This window comes from Carcharodon carcharias, chromosome 5 (genome assembly GCF_017639515.1).
Source record: "Carcharodon carcharias isolate sCarCar2 chromosome 5, sCarCar2.pri, whole genome shotgun sequence".
Lineage (NCBI taxonomy): Eukaryota > Metazoa > Chordata > Chondrichthyes > Lamniformes > Lamnidae > Carcharodon > Carcharodon carcharias.
In genome coordinates, this window is record NC_054471.1 from 164,432,848 (window position 1) to 164,457,074 (window position 24,227).

The 24,227-nt window shown below is 43.4% G+C and overlaps 1 protein-coding gene across 1 annotated transcript; it reads left to right on the top strand.

Moving 5' to 3' along the window:
* The first annotated feature begins 10,855 nt into the window (after positions 1-10,855).
* rps7 (ribosomal protein S7) lies at positions 10,856-23,995 on the top strand. The gene is made up of 7 exons (XM_041188645.1): positions 10,856-10,924; positions 11,667-11,750; positions 12,348-12,419; positions 18,149-18,292; positions 18,383-18,447; positions 21,357-21,507; positions 23,879-23,995. Exons 2-7 carry the CDS (start codon positions 11,676-11,678, stop codon positions 23,954-23,956), a joined length of 585 nt encoding a protein of 194 aa, XP_041044579.1. The 5' UTR covers positions 10,856-10,924; positions 11,667-11,675; the 3' UTR covers positions 23,957-23,995.
* The last annotated feature ends 232 nt before the right edge of the window (positions 23,996-24,227 follow it).

Here is a 24,227-nt window from a genome sequence, read left to right on the forward strand (position 1 = left end):
CCAGCATCCGCAGTTTTTTTTTTATTTTTATAGCTTCCAGACTGAGACCCATCCCATCCCATAGTGACACCCGGAGGCGGGGAGGAGGAAACGCAGCGCTTGTTTTTTTTTCTTTACGCATTGGCGTTGCGCTCATAAACTTGGGTTGCCTGCGTTATTGTCTGGTATCATCGTGACCTGGGTGCAATCGAATCTAATAGTTTTAAAGATTGTGGAACTTTAAACGTAAGTCAGTTGTATCTGATGATGCCAAAGCTGCTGAGTATTACCAACATGTTCTGCTTTTATTTCAGTTTTCTAGGTCGCCCCCAGTACAATGTATTCAAAATATTTTACATTGGTTCAAAGCCCATCCACACAAAGCAGCCCCCCCCTCCCCCCCATGAACACAACTGGCCACATCTCAGGACTTTCCACCGATTGCACCCGTTTGGTTGTTTTCACATCGGTCTGTGCCCAGCTTTAGACACACATAGTGACATCATCCAGTGTTAATCACCTATAGTTGCAGTGACCAACAGTAACCCTGTTGTATTTCTGCTCCTGCTGTAGTTACTTTAAATTAGTCTAAATTTAGGCAGTAACGGCTGAGCAGGACACGTGTGTGTGGCTTCAATCAAGGCAGTTGGGATCAAGTCAATGAAAGCCAACTGAAAAGTAATAATTTAAAATTAAATCACTCAGTTGAAGAATGACTCATTTCCTGGAAAGTCCACCCCTCTTTAGGACAATGGAGAATGCCACATTTCGCTGATTGTGGCTCTGGTAGAAATTGTTACTTTGCTCATAATAAAGGATCATTTATAGCCTATTTGTACAGCAACTCATAGGATACTACAAAATGTCTCAAGCTTTAATTCAAAATTTCTGTGTCTGGGCTGTGCGTGCAATATTTATCCATCAACCCCATCATCATTACAGGTCAACTTACAAAACATGGAAAATTTCACAAGCAACAGTTTGATCTATACAGCATCTGTATTATGCAAATTTTCCAAAATACCTCCTGAAGCCTAATCAAAAATTTGATGCTGAACAAAGAAGAAGCTATTACAAGGGAGACCACCAGCTTGGTCAAAGAGATAGGATTTAAATACAATCTTAAAGGACAAGAGGGAGGGACAGAAGCAGAGAGGTTAGGGGAGGGATTTCCAAAGCATAGGGTCTTAACAGCTGAAAGCAGGGCTGCCAATAGTGAGGTGAAGGTGAAGGCGGGGGGGAGTGTTGTACAAGAGACTGGAATTAGAGTTACAGACAGTTTGGATGGAGTTTGTAGGGCTGGAGAATGTTACAGAGATAGGGAGCAACAAGGTTATGAGGTGATTTGAACATAAAAATAAGAATTTTAAACTTGAGGCATTAAGAGACCATTAAAAGCCAATGCAGATAGGAGTAAAAGAGTTTGTGGGATTTAGCACTGGATAGGCTATGGAGAACAAAGTTTTGGATAAGCTGAAATTTATGGAGGATAGCAGGCTGTCCCGGAGAACATTGGAATAAAAACAAAAATGCTGGTAAAACTCAGCAGGTCTGACAGCATCTGTGGAGAGAGAAAGAGACTCAATGTTTCGAGTCTGTATGCCTCATTTTCAGAGCTCTGAAGAGTCATACATACTCGAAATGTTAACTCTGTTTCTCTCTCCACAGATACTGAGACCTGCTGTGTTTTTCCAGTATTTTCTGTTTTTATTTCAGATTTCCAGTATCTGCAGTATTTTATTTTTTAAAGTAGCCAAGCCTAGAAATGATAAGGACTTGGCTGAGAGTTTCAACAGCAGATGTGTGGTTTGGGTCAGGCAATGTTATGGAAGTAGAAATAGACAGCAAATTGCCAAAGCTTCTCTGACAGAATGTCACAAACCTGTGATCTCTACCAACTAGAAGGACAAGGGCAGCAGGAAGACAAAAACACCTTTATCTCCAGGTTTCCCTCATGGTTACACACCATTCTGACTTGCAAGTACACCATCATTCCTCCATCGTCACAGAGTCAAAATCTTGGAACTGCCTACCTAACTCCACTGTGGAAGTACTTTCACTACACGGATTGGCTTGTGTTGACTACCATGCCAAAGTTGCAAAAATCTGGTTCAGCTTGAAATAGTAACTTGGGAAGGAGATGTAATCAAAGGCAAAAAAATAGGCTTTAAAAGTTTAATCACAGGGAAATTAAGGTTATTGGGAGTTGGCAGGAATGTGAAAGTGAGGTTACAATTAGATCAGCCATAATCTTATTGAGTCGCGGAGCAGGCTCGAGGGGCCGAGTGGCTTACCCTTGCTCATAATTCTTATGTTCGTATGAATTATGACATATCCCACATTGGAGGTTACAGAAATAGTCTAATAGCACAGAGGCAATGGAGGAGTCAAGAGAGATGGTGGACAATTAAGGTTGGATGTCATCAGCATATATGGGAAAACTGACTTCACATCTACAGATGATGTCACCAAGGGGCAACATGTAGATGAAGAAGAGAAGGAAACCAAAGGAAAACGCTTGGGGAATCAGAGTTAACAATACAAGGATGAGATAGAAGCCATTCCTGAAAGTCCCTGACAATGGATCGATAAGAGTGAACCGGACGAGGGTAGTATCACTGAGGTGGACAATGGAGGTTAAGCAAGCCAGAAGGAAGGTGTGGACGACCATGTTCAAAGCTGCAAAGGAATAAAAAAAAAGACTCACTATCAATGGCCGCTGACATCCCAAGTTGTACAGAAATGCAATCAATATCAGTTTTTAGGTATCTAAAAGCAAAATACTGTGGATGCTGGAAATCTGAAAGAAAATGCTGGAAAAAACTCAGCAGGTCTAACAGCATCTGTGGAGAGAAAAATAAACAGAGTTAACATTTCGAGTCCTTATGACTCTTCTTCCGAGCTAAAGAGAAGTAAAAATGTAATGAAATTTATACTGTTTAAGGGGGGGTGGAGCAGGTGAAGCTGAATAGAAGGCCAGTGATACGTGGAGGCAAAGGAGAGATTGCCATAGATGTCATAGACAAAAGGACAAATGGGTGTCAATGAAAGTGGTACTGGCTAAAGGAGGTGCTGATGGTGGCATTAAGGTCAGAAAGCAGAATGTGATAATAGCAGGACAAAGGTATGTACTCTAGAAGGAACAACATGAACAAGTGACACAAGGCACTTGAGGGAGTGGGGTGGGGGCACGGGGACGGTGGTGGGAAAAAGATTGAAAATAGGATAAAAGATAGGGATAAAACAATCAATAACAATGAAAATAAAAACAAATGGATAAAAAATTAAAATTTAGAAATGAAAATGAATATTGAAAAAGGAGATAAAAAGTGGGGTGAGGATGGAGGAGAGAGCTCATGGTCTGAAGTTGCTGAACTCAATGTTAAGTCAGGAAGGCTGTAAAGTGCCTAATCAGAAGATGAGGTGCTGTTCCTCCAGTTTGCGTTGGTCTTCACTGGAACAATGCAGCAGGCCAAGGACAGACATGTGGGCATGAGAGCAGGATGGGGTGTTGAAATGGAAAGCGGCAGGAAGGTCTGGATCATGCTTGTGGACAGACCTAAGGTGTTCCACAAAACGGTCACCCAGTCTGCGTTTGGTCTCTCCAATGTAGAGGAGACCGCATTGGGAGTAGCGAAAGCAGTAGACGAAATTGAAGGAGGTGCAAGTGAAATGCTGCTTCACCTGAAAGGAGTGTTTGGGCCCTTGGATGGTGAGGAGGGAGGAAGTAAAGGGGCAAGTGTTGCAAGGGGCAAGTCCCTACGGAATGCCGACAGGGGGCTGGGGGGTGAAGGGATGATGTGTTTGGTGGTGGCATCATGCTGGAGTTGGCGGAGGATGATCCGTTGAATGTGGAGGCTGGTGGGGTGAAAAGTGAGGACAAGAGGAATCCTATCATGGTTCTGGGAGGGAGAGGAAGATGTGTTGGCAGAGGTGCAGCTGATAGGTTGGACATGGTTGAGGGCCCTGTCAACTACAGTGGGTGGGAAACCTCGGTTAAGGAAGAAGGAAGACATGACAGCTCCTCACATGCTGCTTCCTGTAAGGATTCCATCCCATTCTCTCAGTTCCTTCGCCTCCGTCGCATCTGTTCCTATGATGCCACTTTCCAAAACGGTGTTTCTGACATGGCTTCCTTCTTCCTTAATCGAGGTTTCTCACCCACTGTGGTTGACAGGTCCCTCAACCGTGTCCGATCCATCTCCTGCGCCTCTGCCCTCACATCTTCCTTCCCCTCCCAGAACCATGATAAGGTCCCCCTTGTATTCACTTTTCACCCCATCAGCCTCGCATTCAAAGGATCATCCTCCGTCACTTCTGCCAACTCCAGCATGATGCCACCACGAAACACATCTTCCCTTCATCCCCTGTTGCCATTCTGTAGGGACTGTTTCCTCCGGGTGGCATGTAGCAGGCAAAGTAGTCTTACTGGTGAATCTGAGGGAGTAAGAGCTTCTTGTATGGGGAACATTGTTGGATCGGGGAGAGGAGGCTGAGATGTTGCATTGAGCTTGATGGTGGCTGTCCAGGGAGGTTGTGGCACGGATGCCCATGGGAGGGAGGTTGGAAGGGTCGTAGAGGACAGAGGGAGGGAGCTGGATGACGCAGGAAAGGTCGGTCTTTACCGAAGGTTCTTAATCATGATAGAGGGGATAGCAAAGGTGATTGAGGGCAGGTCATTGGTGAAGTTAGCAGAGTTGAGGATAATGAGGCCAGGTTAAGGGTGACAGAGGGAGGGTTGTGGATGATGGCTGGCAAGTAGAAAGGTGACAGGGGGGTGGGGGCAGCTCCAGGGTACCAGGGTGCAGCTTGATGGTGATGGGTGCAGCTATAGGTTGACAATTGACCAAGGGTGATGAGGGTCACAGAAGACAGGGCTAGGGTGATGGAGAGAGGGTCAAGGGTGGTGTACGGAAGGTCAAAGGTGACTGAGGGAGGGCGCAGGGTGATGGCTTGCAGCTTCAGTGTCAGAGAGCTGTTGGTGACCAGATCGAGGAGGGAGCTGGTTATAGTGGGGTGGGTGGAGACCAGGGTGTGGTCGATGTACAGCGGTGGGCTCCCCATTGGTCCACAGTCAATAGGTCAGGAAGGAGGGCCATAGGCTGTGCTGACCAGATCTTTGCCTGTCTTCTTTCCTCAGTGCACTTCAGGCAGACAGGATGGTCACCTGGCAAAGGATGGCAAGGACCAGTCACAGCAATGTCCAGAAGGACAAGAAAGGGCAGCAGCAAAGGGTCAGACAGCTCAAGATGTTGGCTATGAGGGGCCAGTGCACTGCTGAGCAATGATGCGTAACTGAATGTACCACACACGGAGTAACTATCTGCACGTCAGCAAGCCAATATCAAAGACTGAGGATGTCATGGCAGTCAGTCACTAACCTATGTTAGCTCCTGCAGGGAGACCTATAATCCCATGGAGTGGGAGACAATGCTTTGGCGGTAGCCTTAAAAGTCACCACCGTCTTGAATTTCTATGCCACCTGGTCATTCCAGGGCTCCACCGGGGGACATGTATAGCATCTCCCAGTCAGCTACATGCAGATGCACAAGGGAGTTCACCAATGCTGTGATTATGGGACCAATGGGCTGATGATTGTGTGCGATTCACCTCAGACCCTGAGACCCAGGCAGCCAGAGCTGTTGGATTCGGCTCCATAGCTGGATTTCCACAAGTACAAGGAGCAATTAATTTCACATATGTGGCGCTGAGAGCTCCCTGGAAACAGCCAGCAGCATTCGTAAACTGAAAGGGATTTCATTCCATCAATGTGCAGCTGGTTTGTGACAACTGAATATAAATCCTGCAGGTGTGTGCTTGCTTCCCAGGGAGCTCTCAGTACATTCTCAGTCACTGTCAAGTGTTTGCTCCCCCTGTGCAACCTCAGGGGTGGTTCCTCAGTGACAGGTGATATCCTGGAAGACCTGGCTCATGACAGCTGTACAGAATCCACAAAGCCCAGCAAAGAGATACAATGCCTCCATACCTCAAAAGCGTCAATAATATAACAGACTATTGGATTAATGAAGATGAGGTTTTGCTGCCAGACTGCTTAGGCAGAGCACTATAGTAAGAGAGGGTATCTTGGATCATTGTGGTCTGTTGTGCCCTACATAACTTAGCACAGCAAAGAGATGAGGAATTGCCAGCTGGCAAGATGGAGGAGCTGGATTCATCCTCAGACAGGCCCATGAGATCCTCACTGCTTCCTGATTTCAGCCAGATTGAAAGCCCTGCAGGATCTCTTGATTTCCACCTCAAGAAATGTTGTTGTGGGCATGCCACCACATCCGGCACACTCCCTTCAGACCAACCTACAGGCTCACAATGCCCGGCACCTATAAGGGAAAAGACTTCAGACCCTTGGCATGAGCAAGCCGTTTCCATGGTCTCATCAAAACAACACATACTTTTGACTCGGAAGGAGGTTGCACATGACTCAGTCACACATGGTCCAATCCTGACAAGGCCTGGCTAAGAACTCTATCTGTTCACTTACAAAATATGGATTGCTTCAGCTGCAGACACTACTGAGACAACAGTTTCTGGTGGTGAACACCATATGCTGCTTTCCAGTGAGGTTTCACTCTCCTGACTAACAAAGCTTGACAAACATAGAAACCACCATATGTCAAGAAGCTCAGCTTTGCCACTACCTTCAAGGCTCAACAATAAATGGTATGTGTATAACCCCACATCAGTCAGCATTCCAGAGTCTAAGATGGAGATGAGGAGAAATTCTTTCTCTAAACGGGTTGTTAGTCTGTGGAATTCTCTTCCCCAGAAAGCAGTGGAGGATGGGTCATTGAATTTATTCAAGGCAGAGTTAGACAGATTTTTGACGGACAAGGGAGTCAAAGGTTATGGGGGGCAGATGGCAAAGTGGAGTTGAGAACACAACCAGATCAGCCATGATCTTATTGAATGGTGGAGCAGGCTCAAAGGGCTGAATGGTCTACTCCTGCTTCGAAGTCCTATGTTCCTATAAGATTTTGAGAGTGGCTTGCAAATCTGGTATAGAGTGGGCAACAATACTGTAGTCATTTGCAAACTGTAGATCACGTATGTCTATGATGGTCAATTTTGGCATGGAGGCGGCTGAGATTAAAGAGTTCCCCATCTAAGCAGTATTTAATATTGACAGCTTTTTATATACAGTTCATCTGTAATATCTTTTCAGTCCTAAAGGGTTTACACCTGAAAAGTCAACTGACATCTTTTCTTGGCAAAGCTTGCCAAACATGCTGAATGTCTCCAGTGTTTTCAGTTTTTGTTTACAATCTCCCCACTGAAATTGCTGTCACTATGTCATAAGCCCAGAGTTGTGAATCATTTTGAGCAATCAGTTTTTTGCTGCTATCAGATTTCTATAAGTCACTGGTAAGCTTTTTTTTAACTAGTATTCTAGGTTGGCACATAGGCACTAGCTGTATCTTTTCTATCTTGCTGCATGTGGAGAATAGTCGCTTGAGGGAGGCTCTGGATATTACAAGAGAAGTCTTTGAAGAGAGAGAAACAGTCGAGGAAAATATGTGTATGTTGGTAATGGTGGAGCGGGGGGATAAAAAGGTGGCCAGAAGCTAAGTACTACAGGTGCTGGAAATTTGAAATATAGCTATTTGAGTCTGCTCTGCATTCAACAAGATCATGGCTGATCTTCTACCTCAACTCCACATTCTTGTGCTATCCCTGTATCCCTTAATATCTAAATAAATCTATTGACCTCTGTCTTGAACATACCCAACAACTAAGTATTTACAACTGTCTGAGGTAGAGAAGTCCCAAGGATTGATAACCCTTTGAGTGAAGAAATTTCTCCTCCTCTCAGTTCTAAACGATCGACTCTCTACCCTGTGACTGTGACCCCCGTGTTCTAGATATCCCAACCTCTCAGTGTCTACCTTATAAAGCCCCTTCAGAATTTTTATATATTTCAATGAGAGCACGTCTATTTTTTCTAAACTCCATGGAATATAGGCCTAGTCCACTCAATCTCTCCTCATATGTCAATCCCTTCATCCCAGGGACCAATCTAATGAACCTTTGCTGTACTGCCTCCAATGCAAATATATGCTTCCTTAAATACGGAGACCAAAACTTCACACAGTATCTTAAACATTCACTTCTTCCACCCCTGATGGACAGTGGTAGTAGTGTGTACCATCTACAAGTTGCATTGCAGCAACTCACCAAGGCTCCTTTGACAGCGAGCTCTACCATCTAGAAAGACAAGGACAGTAAATGCATGGGAGCACTATGGCCTGCAAGTTCCCCTCCAAGCCACACACCACTCTGTCTTGGAATTGTATCCCCATTCCTTCACTGTCACTGAGTCAAAATCCTGGAACTCCCTCCCTAACAGCACTGGTGGGTGTACCTGCACTACATGGACTGCAGTGGTTCAAGGCAACTCACCACCACCTTCTCAAGGGCAGTTAGGGATGGGCAATAAACGCCAGCCTAGGCAGTGACACCCACATCCCATGAATGAATAAAAAAAACAAACTGAAATTTTATCTTGTTTTCAGTCACTTTCTCTCTCATTGCTTTTATCCCCTATTTTCATTATGGAAGAGAGAAGGTTGTAGTATTCATACTCACATTATACCTGAGTAGGAGGCACTCACAAAGTTTGTTGCACTAAGGTTAATACACTTTGGGACCCATTGCTCAAGCTGGGAGCAATATATACTGATGGGGAGAGGTCAATGCCCAATGCCAGTAGCATCTTTAAATGTTTCTACTCCTGGATATGCCATATTGCAGTAACATTTGACGGTGAAACAGCCTACTTGATTGGCACCCCATCCACAAACATTCACTCCCACCACCACGGACACAAAGTGGCAGCAGTGTGTACCATCTACAAGATGCACCGCTGCAACTCACCAAGGCTGCTCAAACAGCACCTTCCAAACCCACGACTGCTACCATTGAGAAGGACAAGGGCAGCAGATAGGCGGGAACACCACCACAAGCGACAGGGAGGTCTGGGCAATGCTTGCGGACAGACCAAAGGTGTTCTGCAAAGTGGTCACCCAGTCTGCTTTTGGTCTCTCGAATGTAGAGGAAACACATTGGGAGCAACGAATGCAGTAGAGTAAGTTGAGGGAAGTGCAAGTGAAATGCTGCTTCACTTGAAAAGAGTGTTTGGGCCATTGGGCGGTGAGGAGAGACTAAGTGAGGGGGCAGGAGTTGGATTGGAACTGTTGCAAGGAGGCTGGTGGGGTGATAAGTGAGGACAAGGGGGATCCTATCATCTTGACTCCCTTCTCTCTCCCCTTGTCCAGTCCTTTCCCACCTATATCCATGATTCCTCTGACACCTTACGTCACATCAACAAGCCTCCGCATTCAAAGGATCATCCGCTGCCATTTCCGCCAACTCCAGCATGATGCCACCACCAAATACATCTTCCTTTCACCCCCCCAGTGGCATTCCGTAGGGATCGTTCCCTCCGTGACACCCTGGTCCACTCCTCCATCACCCCCTGCTCCTCAACCCCCTCCCATGGCACGTTCCCATGCAACTGCAGAAAATGCAACACCTGCCCCTTCACTTCCTCTCTCCTCATTGCCCAAGGGCCCAAACACTTTTTTCAAGTGAAGCAGCATTTCACTTGCACTTCCCTCAACTTAGTCTATTGCATTCATTGCTCCCAATGCGGTTTCTTCTACATAGGAGAGAGCAAACGCAGACTGGGTGACCGCTTTGCAGAACACCTTCGGTCTGTCCGCATGCATTGCCCAGACCTCCCTGTCGCTTGCCATTTCAACACTCCACCCTAATCTCATGCCCACATGTCTGTCCTTGGCTTGCTGCATTGTTCCAGTGAAGCTCAACACAAACTGGGGGAACAGCACCTCATCTTCCGACTAGGCACTTTACAGCCTTCCGGACTGAATATTGAGTTCAACAATTTTAGATCTTGAACTCTCTCCTCTATCCCCACGCCCTTTCCGTTTCTTCCTCTTCCTTTTTGTTTTTTCCAATAATTTATAAAAATTTTTCTTTTCCCACCTATTTCAATTATTTCCACCCATTGATTATCTCTACCTTTTAGTATTCCTTCCCCCACCCCCACTAGAGAAATCTGTACCTTGTCTGTCCTGCTTTCTACTCTTAATTAGCACATTCCTTTAGATAATATCACCACCTTCAACACCTCTTTGTCCTTTTGTCTGTGACATCTTTTGGTTATCTCCATCTATTACTGGCTGCTTGCCCCAACAACCCCCCCCCCCCCAACACACAACTTAAACCATCTTATATTTCACCCCTTTCCTATTTTTACTTAGTTCTGTTGAAGGGTCATGAAGACTTGAAACGTCAACTTTGCTCTTCTCCACCGATGCTGGCAGACCTGCTGAGTTTTTCCAGGTATTTCTGTTTCTGTTTTGGATTTCCAGCATCCGCAGTTTTTTTGCTTTTATCATAGCAATTGTGAACTTAGAAGTAGAATTCTCCCTTCCCTTAGCTAATATCACCACCATCAACACCCCTTTGTCCTTTTGTCTGTGACATCTTTTGGTTAGCTCCACCTATCACTGGCCCTCTATCCAGCCCTACCTGTTCCACCCCCCCCCACCCCCCCATTAAACCAGCTTATATTTCACCTCTTTTCTATTTTTACTTAGTTCTGTTGAAGGGTCATTCGGACTCGAAACGTTAACTGTGTTCCTCTCCGCAGATGCTGCCAGACCTGCTGAGTTTTTCCAGGTATTTTTATTTTTGTTTTGGATTTCCAGCATCCGCAGTTTTTTAGCTTTTATCCTTTCTTTTCCAGCCTATCTTCTTGCTGATTGAGGATAGTAGGGACCAGACGGTTTCTATGGTACCGCCACCGACTCCCATCATACTTCGCTTCAGGAGGGGGCGGGGCTTTCCATTAAAAAACAAAATATCGCGATAATTCCCCCTCTTTTCTCGGCCGCTCTTCGTTCAGGTCGGTGAGGCTTTCTCCGGGCTCCGCACACTTCCCTCAAATTACGGTGCTAATCTGCCCGATATGGACGGACGAACGTCGGGGAGCGGGCGGTGGGGATGAGATGGCTCCGATTCGAGCATTCGCGCGGGCGGATGGCTGCTGTGAGAGCGGGGGTCCGAGGGTTTTATTACATGTCAGGTGGGGGATGGCGGACCGGACTGAGTCTGCGCGCCGCGGCCTGGAGTGGAACTGGGCCATGCGCTTGGGGCCGGGAGAGTAGAGGGGGAGAGGGGGGGGGGCGGGGGGGGGAGAGTAGAGGGGGAGAGGGGGGGGGGGGGGGCGGGGGGGGAGAGTAGAGAGGGAGAGGGGGGGGCGGGGGGGTGGCCGGTGCCGTGCTCGCGATCGGAGTCCCGGGCTGCGTTCCATCCTGCTCATCCAGGGAAAGCCGTGTAGTGCCCAACTCTTTCCCGCCGCACCCCCTGCAGCCGGGCTCGCGATCCCAGCCCCGAGCAGCGTTCCATTCTGCATAGGCCGTGGCCGCATCAACCTTCATTTCCCCCCCTCCCTGGGGTTATAAAGTAGTCTTTCTGCATGGGCTACCAATGTGTTTAGCGGCCCATCTGCGCCTCCCCCGGATCGGTACCTGCGTTCAAGCCGACAACCCGTCCCAGGCTGCCGACATGCGGGTGTCTCTTGCTTATTTACAGGCGCGGTGACTTCAAAAACAGTGGCTGATTGCTAGTTTTCTCTTTCTGATCAGAGACGGGCCATGTTTAGTAGCAGCGCCAAAATCGTGAAGCCTAATGGCGAAAAGCCAGACGAATTCGAGTCTGGCATTTCCCAGGTAAGTCAGAACCGTTTGCAAGATCTCGACTTGAAAGTCTTCTGATGCATGCTAAAATGGAATTCCTGTTCTAAGTCCTTAGTTCAGCCTTGTATTGAAGTCGATGGTCAAATGCTATTAACATATGAGCTTACAGTCATACCGGCACAAAAGGAGGCTATTCGGCCCATTACTGCAGAGCAATCCAGTCAGGCCCTTTGCCCCCCTCAATCCCCATAGCCCAGCAATTGCACATCTAATTTTCTTTTGAATTTATTCATGTTCTCCACTTTCACCACCCTCGTAGACGATGAGTTTCAAGCCATTGTGACTTGTGTAAAAAAAATTGTTCCTCAACATCCTCCTGGAACCTTTTGTCTAAAATTTTAATCTGCCCCCAAGTCTTTGTATCATCAGCTAATGGGCGCAGCTTGTCAGTCTACTTTATCTAAACTTGTTAATCTTGTACACTTCTATCAAAATTTCTCCTCTGTCTTTTTGCTCCAAGTTGTCGGTCAGTTGACATCTTTTGGTCTGTAAGGCTGTGTGGTTATAAGAAATTTCTGTTATAGAACTGCATGAGATGGGTTCTTGACTGTTAATTGCTTCGACTTGTAGGCTCTTCTGGAACTGGAGATGAACTCTGACCTGAAGGCTCAGTTACGGGAGCTGAACATTACAGCTGCTAAGGTGGGTTTTGTATAAAATCATCTTGACATCTATTTCTTGTGCTGGGAAAAGAGAATAGAACGTGTTAATATTAAAAGTTCTTGGCAGTTCATGATATGCAATTACTTTGAGGCATTTTTTAATCCAGAGCCATTCAGTGCATTAGATCTGTGCCATATTGTAAATCAGAGCGATCCAAAGATAATCCCAGTGCCTTATATCATTTTAAAATGCGCACAAATCTAAATTGATAGCTAATAAAAGCAAAATACTGGGGATGTTGGAAACATGAAGCAAAAACAGAAAATGCTGCAAAAATTCAGCAGGCCTAGCAGCATCTGGAGAGAGAAACAGTTAACGTTTTGAGTCTGTATGACACCTTCAGAGCTAATGGCTAATACCCTTGACTCACCAAGCAGAGGTAATGGCTTTTGATATTGACTGTCAAAACTTCATAATTTATGCTGTTAACCATTCCCAAATTTTAAAAAAATAGTTGGTTTATCCATTCTTTTCTCTGACATCCTTGTAAATCTAAGCTCTCTTTTTTATCTTATTTATAATAGTGTGGTCCGGACTGCACATGCGATTCTGACTGATGTAACCTGTGTTTTGAACAGGCAGACTCGGTCTCTAGGAGGATTGTAACAGAAGCCCAGTAACTTTTTAAAAAGAAATTCAAATTTCTGTTAATAGCTGAAAGGTTAACACAAGATGCCACGTTTTAAGACTTTTAATGTAATACCAGAGTCAAAATGCAATTGACTAAAACATTATATTTGTAGGCAAACTATCCCTTAAACCAGAGAACAGAACTTTGTCCTTTTTATATTTAACACAACCGAAAAATACCCTTCACAAGTATTCTTTACACTGTCCTTTAAGTATACTTTCAATTCTCCCAGAATCAGTCCAAAATGATTCTTCGCTTCAAGGGTTTACTTCCAATGTTGTCCTTTCCCTGCCTGGAAACCTTTAACTATCTTTCATGGTGAGAGTTTTACTGGAGACTTCGCCCCCTTGCTAAAGCTAGGCAAATCCTCCAGCCTCGTTTTAACTCTCCACAAATTTTGTTTTTCCAGTCAGAACGTGAGCTCACTTCTGAATCCTGGTAGACTGACTGTGTCTGAGTTTCTAGCGACCTTAGAAGCCCTTTCCCTCTCCTTGGCACTGTAAATTACATGGACCTTGTATCCAGGTAGAAATGCTTACTGGCTATCCTTGGGATCTCAACACACTCTTATCTTGGAAGTGAATGGACAGTTTAAAGTATAACTGTTTACAACCTGACATTCTGGGACTTTAGAGACTCTCAGTCTCTTCACTGTTAGCATACAGGCTGTTGCTGTCATCTCCAAGTGTAACCATCTTGCATCTTCTTCCCAGTAAAATAATTTGGTCTCCCCTTTAAAACTCATTATCAATCCAACCACCCAGACTTGCTGTCAGGCAGACTTCAGAAAGGTCACATGACCCCTTCATTTCACTGGTGCCAAAATATAGCAGCAATTATAGACTTCAGTCTTTCATGTTAAAAGTAAATTGGCAAGATTTGTTGCAGGGAATATTTTTACCTGTTCATATTATCATGTTTGTAACTTGAAGATTGTAGCTGTGCATACAGTTGGACTGAATTTGTCGTTGTGGTCACTTTGTGGTTTGCAGCTTTTTTGTGTTCCCTAATTTTGTTCCCTGTTTTCCTGAAGATATCATTCCTTTGTGAGGGTATGATTCTATAATTGTGGTTGCCCTTTATCTTCCAAATAGCCATTATTTATAGGGAGTTGGAGTGAGAGCGAATGATCCACTGAACTTGGGTGCAGGGTTTGTTGTTATTCCTTTTGGGATTTAAACCATCAAGAGCGAGCTCACTATGGGCGGTTTCAATACTGATATTGTTGTAATTTCATGTCATTAAAAAGAAGGCCAAGGGGTAACCTAATAGGTGTTTAAAATTATGAATGGTTTTGATAGAGTGGATGCAGAGAGAACTGTTCCTTCTTGTGGGGAAGGGTATAGCTAGAGGCCAGCAATATAAGATGGTCGCCAAGGAATCCAATAGGGAATTCAGGGGGGAAAAAACTCCTTTACCCAAAGAGTTGTAAGAATGTGGAACTCTCAACCACAGGGAGTGGTTGAAGCAAGCAGTAAAGATATATTCAAGTGGAAACTAAACAAACAAATGAAGAAGGGAATAGATGGTTATGATGGTAGGTTTTAGAGGAGAAAAGATGGGAGGAGACTTTAGTGGAGCATAAACACCAGCATGTCCTGTTAGAGCCAAATGGCCTTTTTTCTGTGCGATATTGGAAGTTTAAGTTTCTGTTGTCAGGTATTGGGGTACATTGGGTGAGTTTTCCCCTTTTTCTGTAACATTATCCTAAGTGTCAAATGACAAACAGATGCAAAACTATCCAACAGCTAATTAGCAAGAAGTTGGGAACCATCTGATTCCTTTCTGTACTGCACCAGAAATTGAAAATTTGAGGAGCTGCCCAAGGTATTGTTGAAACATAGCAGATTGGTATGCTGGACCAAAACCAGAACATGACTGCTGTTCATAGGATTTTAACTTTCACAAAGGATTCCAGCATCAAACTGCTGCATTGATTGGCACAGAAATATTTTGCAGCAAACATCTTGGTTTGTGCTGTTTATCATAATTATTTGTTTTGTTGGACCTGTGAATATAGACTGTTCTCTTTGGAAGTCTTAATTGAGTCCTCAAGTGATATCTTGGCTTTAATTTTTCAGGTTTTTTCATGCTGGACAGCAGGAATCTAGATAGTGAGCTTCTAAATTTAATTTGAATCAATTCTCCCCTATTACTGGAACTGAAAGAGCTTCCACTCCCTCAACATCATTGATGAGAGACCAGAGGGTGCAGGTAATCATGCAGTCATTACCTGGTATCCTGCTAGGGGTTGTTATGCCTTCACTGTGCAGCAGTCTGTTGTGCCAGCTTCATTTGAGCCACAACCACAAGCAAAAAAGTGTAGCTACTTGACCACAGTGGCTAGCTGCTGACCACATGGCTAGTGATGTGTGCATGTGTTGTGTACCAAGTATGCAGCATGCATACGATGAAAGCCATGATACCACACAAAATACAGCAGACCCCTGACAAGTGGGAAACATACTTCTGCTGCCCGGACTGCTGCGAAGGAGTCCTGCAGTACTTATCAGAGCAGGTGACAGGATTTGTGGTAGTCGACTATACGCTGCAGAACTTTGTCATCATGAGCAGAAAACCCTTGCCACTAGCTATATAGCAAGCAGCTCAGGAAGAGAAAGAGAAAAGGAGGCAACCTATTTCTGAAGAACTCCAGAGTGCGATACTAGTAATTGAAACCATAATTCCCCATTCGCCAACAGCCCTATGCCTTACCTTGCCTCCGTCAACTTAGCATCATGATGTCTGCTCTGTTGCTGCAAAAAGAAAAGCCAGCATTAAATAAACATTCCAAACAATTTAGAAATGAAATTTTGCCATATAGTGTGCCATTAAGCATTGTGCAATCTGTTGGATGATGTGTCTGTCACGGTTGAATAGATGTGTGCAAGTTCTGTGATATGGGTATGAGCTTTACAACAGTGTCAAGGCTGAGGTGAAGCATTAAAATGTAAAGTATGAGTCCTAATTGATAGAGATTGTTGGTAGGGGGACGATTTGAGCAATGCCTGTGGTTAATAATACAGTTGGCAGGATATGGCATTTGAAGATTCATTCATTGACCGTAACCGATTGTGAGAGGTTAATTGACTTTCTTTTGGCAAATTATCCAGGCCCTTGGCATTGACCAGCATTTTCTGTGTTTAGTCCCCTTTAAAACTATGCAGGCTAGCTTTAACTGGTGCTAGCTGCTTAATCACTAGTTGGACATCGAAATCATCAAAATGAGCAGCATTGCAATCTACAGGCATTATGATCCTCACACCCGTCTTAAGTATTATTGGATTTAGCTCCAGACTCTTCAGACTGTTACTCAGATATTTTTGGGCATTTCAGATTTGGTTAAATGTTTAGTGAAATGGGTGGGGATGTTTTACTATATTTCAAGGTGATTTTTGAAGACAAGTTCTTTTCCATTCAATGCAAAATACATAGACTCATGTTTACAGCACAGAAGGAGGCCATTCGGCCCATCGTGTCCACACCAGTCAACAAAGATCTGACTACACTAATCACATTTTCCAGTGCTTGGCTGATAGCCCTGGAGGCTATGGCAACTTGAGTGAATATCTAAATACTTGTTAAATGTTACGAGAGTTACTGACTCAACCACCCTTTCAGGCAGTGAGTTCCAGACACCCACCACCCTCTGGGTGAAAGAAATTCTCCTCAACCCTCTTAGCTTTCTACCTCTTACCTTAAATCTATGCCCCTGGTTATTGACCCCTCTACTAATGGGAAAAAGTGCCTTTCTATCCATCCTATCTATGCCCCTCATAAATCTTATACACCCCTCCCATCCTTTGTTGTTCCAAGGAAAACAACCCAGCCTATCTAATCTTTCCTCATAGTTCAGAACCTCCAGTCCAGGCAGCATCCTGGTAAATCTCCTCAGCACCCTCTCCAGTGCAATTACATCCTTCCTATAATGTGGTGACCAGAACTGCATGCAGTACTCCAGTTGTGGCCTAACCAGCGTTTTATCCAGTGCCAGCATAACCTTGCTCTTGCCTTTATTAGCCGAGGCGTAGAATACAAGTATCCCGTATGCCCTCTTAACCACCTTTATCTATCTGCCCTACTACCTTCAGCGATCTGTGGATATGCATACCAAGATCCCTCTGATGTTCAGTACTTTCCAGGGTCCTACCATTCATAGTGTAATCCTTGCCTTGTTAGCCCTCCCCAAGTGCATTATCTCTCACTTTTCCAGATTGAGTTCCATTTGCTACTGCCCTGTCCACCTGACCAGTCCATTGAAATCCTCCTGTAGTTTCCGGCTATCCTTTGCACTATTTACCACCCTACCAATTTTCTTGTCACCCGCAAACTTCTTGATCAAACTTGCTACATTTAAGTCCAAATTATTTATGTACACCACAAACAGCAATGATCCCAGCACTGAGCCCTGCTGAACCCCACTGGAAACAGACTCCCAGTCACAGAAACATTCCTCTACCATCACCCTCTGCTTTCTGCCACTCAGCCAATCAACTCAGATGATGCTCTTACATAAAATAGCCTGCCACACATTCAAAGTTGGGGCACATGCATGAGGCTTAGCCAATTTGTAAATTACCAGAGGGTAGCTGGCAGCATGGCCATGTGTCAATGCATTCGAGAGCAGAGGTGGCAAAGTAGGAGTAAACCCAATTCAAATAGAGGCCTATTGTATAAATTCTGTGTCTGACAACTATGCTTTTGCGGCCTATTCTTTAGATTAATTGTTCTGCAGTATTTGTATTAAATATCAATTATGAAGCAGAACAGCCAATTGCCAAATTAAACATCTTATTCAAACTGATTTACAAATTTGTCTATAACTAAAACTTTTACAGCATAAACGTGAAGATGCATTTACTCACATGTATGTTGTATAATTTGATGGTAAAGTTCCAATTAGTGCTTTTCTTTTTTTTTTGCAAAAGTACACTGTTCTAGAGAAAATACTTTTATCAATGTTCTTCTGCTTAATGTGGGGTGGGTGTGGTGCTGTCAGCTTGTTTTTTCAGGTTTCACTATGTTCAATTCTAAAAATTTGAGTAGAATTTTTAAAACGACTGTGTCTTTTTAATAGGAAATTGAAGTCGGCAGTGGCAGAAAAGCAATCATTATCTTTGTGCCAGTACCCCAACTGAAGTCTTTTCAGAAGATCCAAGTGCGACTTGTGCGAGAGCTTGAAAAGAAATTCAGTGGTAAACATGTTGTCTTCATTGCACAGGTAAGATCAAATTTTGAACTTGCTGTGAAATTTGGCCTGTATTTCTAGCCTTCCTGACATGAACTTATTAATGCTATTTTTTTTCTATAGAGGAGAATTCTGCCAAAACCAACCAGAAAAAGTAGAAACAAGAACAAGCAGAAGCGTCCCAGAAGGTAAATTTCCTTTTTTTAAATTGTTTATAGGAATGAAAAGGTACAGCAGAAATAATTATTTGGCACAACATTTGGTGCCATATTACAGATTGATGGGGAAAGCCATCAGAAGAACAGAGTAGACCACAGGTGCAGTCTCTGTTTCCCAAAAAGTGTGTGATACAGGTGGATATAATGGGGTGAGTTGGGTTAGGTCATTGATTTCCAAGGCTGCTGGTTGCATGTTCGGTTTCACGGAATGCATGGATAGGGATCTACACTATGTACCCAATTTTGTATAAATGTAGAAATTTAGTTTAGATGCCATTTTTTGGCTTGTGAAGAAAGTGGGAATAATTGAGCAGCTTTCTCAAAGAATCACCGAGAATGCAATGTACTAAACAGAAAGCAAACAAGTAGGTAAGGTGCTAAATGGATTCCATATTAGCGGCAGGGCAAGAATGTCTTGGATAAATTGTTTTGGAAGCTTGTACGGTTGCAAAGCATAGTAACAAGAATGAGGATTGGGAGTGCTTTAGAAACCAGCCAAGGGCCTCCAAAAAGTTGATTAAAAGAAAAAAAAGACCATGAAAGCAAACTGGTGAGGAATACAAAAGCAGATTGTAAGAGCCTTTACAACTATATGAAAAGAGAGTAGCTAAAGTAAACATTGGCCCCATAGAAGCTGAGATGGGCAAAGCTCGGGGTAATGAGGTAATGGCAGAGACATTGAACAAATTATTTTGTCTTCATCGTAGAAGACACATGTTGCATACCAGAAATGGAGGGTAACCTAGGTGCTAGAAAGCCTGAGGAAATTAATGTAACTAATACCAGCAGAGGAAAAAGTACTGGAGAAACTTAAAGGACTAAAACCTGATCAATCCCCAGGACCTGATGGCCTACATCCTACAGATCTAAAAGAGAAAACTGCAGCGATAGAGGATTCTCTGGCTATGATTTTCCTAAAGAACCCTAGATTCTGGAACAGTGCTAGCAGATTGAAAGTTAGCAAATGTCACATTGGTATTCAAGAAAGGAGGTAGAGAGTACACAAACTATAGGCCAGTTAGCCTGGCATCCATCATCTGGAAAGTGCTGGCATCTATTATTAAAGTAGTTTTAACAATGCACTTGGAAAATCTTGTATGATCAGATAAATGCAATATGGTTTTACCAAAGGGAAATTGTGTTTGACAAATTTATTAGCTTTGAGGAGATTAACTAGTAGGGTAGATGAAGGGAAACCAGTAGCTGTAGTATACTTGGATTTCCAAAAAGCATTCGATTAGGTGCCACTTAAGGTTGTTAGGCAAGATAAGGGCTTGTGGTGTTGTCAGTAATATATTAGCATGGATAGAGGATTGGTTAATGGGCAGGAAGCAAAGAGTACCCATTAATGGGACATCTCAAGTGACTAGTGGAGTGCTGCAAGGATCCCTGGGGCCTCTGCTATTTACAATCCATATTAATGACTTGGACAATGAGTATTGTAAGTTTGCTAGTGATACAAAGCTAGGTGGAAGTGTAAGTTGTGAAGAGGACACAGACCAGCAACAAAGAGATATAGGTTAAGTGAGTGAGCAACAAAGTGGCAGATGGTGTATAATGTGGGAAAAAGGAGAGATTATTCACTTTGGTCATAAGAATAGAAAAGCACAATACTTTTTAAAAGGCATGAAACTGTAAATGTTGATGCTCAGAGTCTTGGGTGCTTGTGCAATTAACTTGGGTACAGCAAGCAATTAGGAAGGCAAATAACATGTTGGCCTTATTGCAAGGGGTTTGGAGTATAAGAATAAGGAGGCCTTGCTGCAGTTGTATGTGGCTATGGTGAGACCACACCTGGAGTAGTGTGCAACTTTTGGCCTCCGTATTTAAGGAACAATATAATTGCTTTGGAGCCAGTACGGGGAAGGTTTGCTAGATTTGTTCTCGGGATAAGAGGATTGACCTATGATGAGGTTGAGTAATTTAGGTTTTTACTCTGGAGTTCAGAAGAGTAGGAGGTGACCTCACTGAAACACACCAGATTCTGAAGGAGCTTGGCAGGGTATATGCTGCGAGTTTGTTTCCCCTGGCTGGGGAATCTAGAAAACACTCACGTACACACAATTGGGATAAGTGGTCAATCATGTAGGGCTGAGATGAAGAGGGTGCAAGGGATATGGGAGCAGGCGGGAAAGTGGAGTTGAAGCCAGAGATCAGGCATGATTGTATTGAATGGCAGAGCAGGCTTGAGCAGCCGTATAGTCCATGTTTCTATTTCTTAGGTTCTCGTGTGTGGAGGGCAGCTGTCTTCCTGCAATATGTATGCTCCAGGAAGTTATGGCCAAACATTTAACTTGTCCATGCAAGGATCATTTCTAGGCATTAATGTCAAGGAAGAAGTTCACTGTTGGAAGTTTTCTTTACAAACATTTCAGTTGGTAACACTGAGGACCAAATATTCAATTGGCATTAGTATTGTCTTAAGTATCCTATCTAGCCTTGCTGAAGCAGTGATTTTCAAATTTTGTGGGGCATCTTGCAAATAATTGATCCTCAGCCCAAAATTCTCTTAACTGTCCAAAGTAAAGCATATGGAGAAGCTCTTCTATTAACCTGTTGCAGCATGGTTGATAAACTTCAGAAAATAGACAGGAATCTGAGCTTGTGGGCCCTTTCTGGTTCATGAACTCAGTTTAAAGCTGTAAATCTTCATTTGCTGTCAGTGAAGCTGCAGGTTCAGCGCAGCACTTGGTACAAGTTATCCCTAAGAGTGCCGAACAAAGATACATCATGGTTTTAGCTGTTAATGGGTACAGAAAACGGAAGAAACAACTGATATTAACTTAATACCACAGTTTAACTTTGTACTGCTAAGTTAATTTAAACTGAATTTTTCATCAACTTTTGTACTTGTAACAAATCCAATTTTTTACTTTCAGTCGCACGTTGACTGCAGTGCATGATGCTATCCTTGAAGACTTGGTTTTCCCTAGTGAAATTGTGGGCAAGAGAATTCGTGTGAAACTGGATGGTACAAGGCTCATCAAAGTTCATTTGGACAAAGCACAACAGAACAATGTAGAACACAAAGTGAGTTTCATGTAAACCCAGAAATGCTCTAATGCACTTGTGCAGTTCCTCACTATTTGTTATTTATGAGGAATAGCCTTAAATTTTGACATGTCTTCCAATGATCCCCTGTTCTAATTTACAGCTAGTGCAGGGAATTCTGTTTAGTTTCTTCTACTATTGAAACCTGTGCTTACTGACACTCACTTGATATTTAATTTGAAGCCGCCTAACGTGGGCATCCACAAATGTATGTACTGTGTCAATTTGAGGAGGCATTTGATGTTCGCAAACCTACCCCTAATTTCCCCTAACTCAGTTGTTCACTAGGCTAGTTCAGAGCCAGATACACTGTCCTTAAGTCACACATTAAGAAACTGGGATCACATTGAAATTATATAGGCCAGACTACATGCATGGCAGTTGTCCTTCCCTAAAGGGTACTAGTGAACCAGATGAGTTTTTGAGAGACCAGACATAACCATTATTGATTACTGATACTGTCTTTATTTAATTTAAAAAAAAAATCACCTGGTGTCCAGCTGAATATTTATAGTGTGTGCTCTTGGTTGGGGAAATTACGAATGAGCAGAACCTTTTGCACATCTAAATTAACTTGGAAAAAGTTACTTTGAAGATGGTGAGTTTTGTAAGTATTTTGAATATCTAGAATCTTGGAATTTTCTATTAAATACAGTCTTTTTGACTGAGTTCCAAACACTGAAGCTTAAACATTGTGGTGCTGAGTGGGCTTTGCTTTATTTCTCATCTATGGGCTACCCCTTGGTGACATGATCTAAAAAGATGGTTAGTTTTCACATATGCTGATGTCACCCAGCTCTACCTCCTCAATCCTTCCATTGTTGCTAAACTGCCAGACTACTTATTTGACATCAAGTATTAGATGAGTTGAAATTTTCTCCGATTAAATATTGGGCAGACCAAAGCCACAAATCATGTTTCCTAGCTGCTGACTCAGTCCAGCTTCCTGGCAACTGCCCGAGGCTGGACCAGACTACTCACAACCTTTATGTCATATTTGACCCTGAGATGAGTGGCTGACCACCTGTCTCTGCCAACACTATTTCCATTTCCATAACATCACCTCATTCCATCTCGGCTCCTTTGCTGCGGAAGCCATCATCCATACTTTTGTTAGCTCTAGGCCTGACTATTTCAGTGCACTCTTGGCTGGCCTCCTGCAACCATCACCCCTGTGCTTGTGGTGTACATTGGCTCTTGGTCAAGCAACACTTCATTATTTACAAATTCCTCCATTGCCTCACCCTCTAGCTCTGTAAATCTCTTCCAGCTCCACAAAGCTCATATAATTTTGACCCCATAAGCATGCCCAATTTTAATTGCTCCACCATTGGCTGTGCCTTAAACTACAAAAGTGCTAAGCTTTGGAATTCTCTCCCTAAATCTCTGCCTCTTTCCCCCTTCAGATACTCCTTAAAATCCATCTCTTTGACCAAGCTTTTGGCCATCTGCCCTAATATCACCTAACATGGCTTTGTGTCAAATGCTCCATGAAGTTCCTTGAAATGTTCTGTTAAAGACAAGGTGCTATATAAACACAAGTAGGTGTTACCTTGGGCTGTCAGGTGGAAGGAGTCCAAGTTCCTGGGCCAGGTTAGCTTAATGTGCAGAAACACCTCAGCTCCAGTTTAGACTAGAGAAAGCTATATCCACTCTGTATATCCAGTAAGGAGAATGCACTTCCTCAATTGTGGGGGCACACTCTACTGGGTCAAGGCATGAGTTTGTGAAGGTGTCCCCAGGTCAACTAGCTTAAACCTCTTCGGCTTCAAGAAAAAATCATTTCTTAACATTGCCTGAGCTCTACTGTCCATTAATGCTTTAGTGTTATTTGGATTGGGAAGGATTCTATTTCTAGTGATTGGTCTACTAATTCAGGTGCCACTGTTAAGTTGGGTTGGCTGGTTCGTCTTAGTCAAGTCCACAATACTTTGCCATTCTCAGGAATTTGGTTACCAAATATGTTACAGTTGACTTGGTTCTGAACTTCTACCTACATTTTTTAATCTGAGAGACCTTTGCTGTGTTCTTTAAACAACCCCCACCACTCCAGTCTTTCTCTATCCACACCAAGGTAACCACTATTTGGTAGCTGCCAACCAATAGTATGTGTTTAAGTCCAAATGCTAAGCTACTAGGAATCTCTTCAGTTCTTCATTCATTAAAGTACATAATGTACCTTCAGTGCCAACTGAAAGTTGATCACTTTGGGTGCAGCACTGCTGTTATTGTGTACAGGAGACATGAGGAAAGGCTTCTGAAAGAGTTTCCTACAGAACTAAACTTGCATATTTTTATTTTTTTAACTAGTTGATTTGGGATCTGATGTACAATTTTTTTTCCTTTCTAGGTGGATACATTTTCTGCAGTCTACAAGAAACTAACTGGCAAAGATGTTGTATACGAATTCCCAGAGTTCCAACTGTAAATTGTACAGAATGGCTTAAATAAAAAAAAATTGGTCATATTTCTCTTTGTACTTTTGTTTTTAAGATTGCAAAAATGTTTGGTTCCTCTCCTTAATTGAATTAATTTCTGTTCATTCTGGTTGCATTTGGCTTCAACTTATTTTAACTCCCAAGAGGAACTTTTCTATGTTCATGTAATGCAAAGCATGTACTTAAAAAAAAACAAAATGCAGTATTTGTGACTCATGCAGTTAAGTTTCTGGTCAATTTTGAACCCAAGGATGAAGTTGG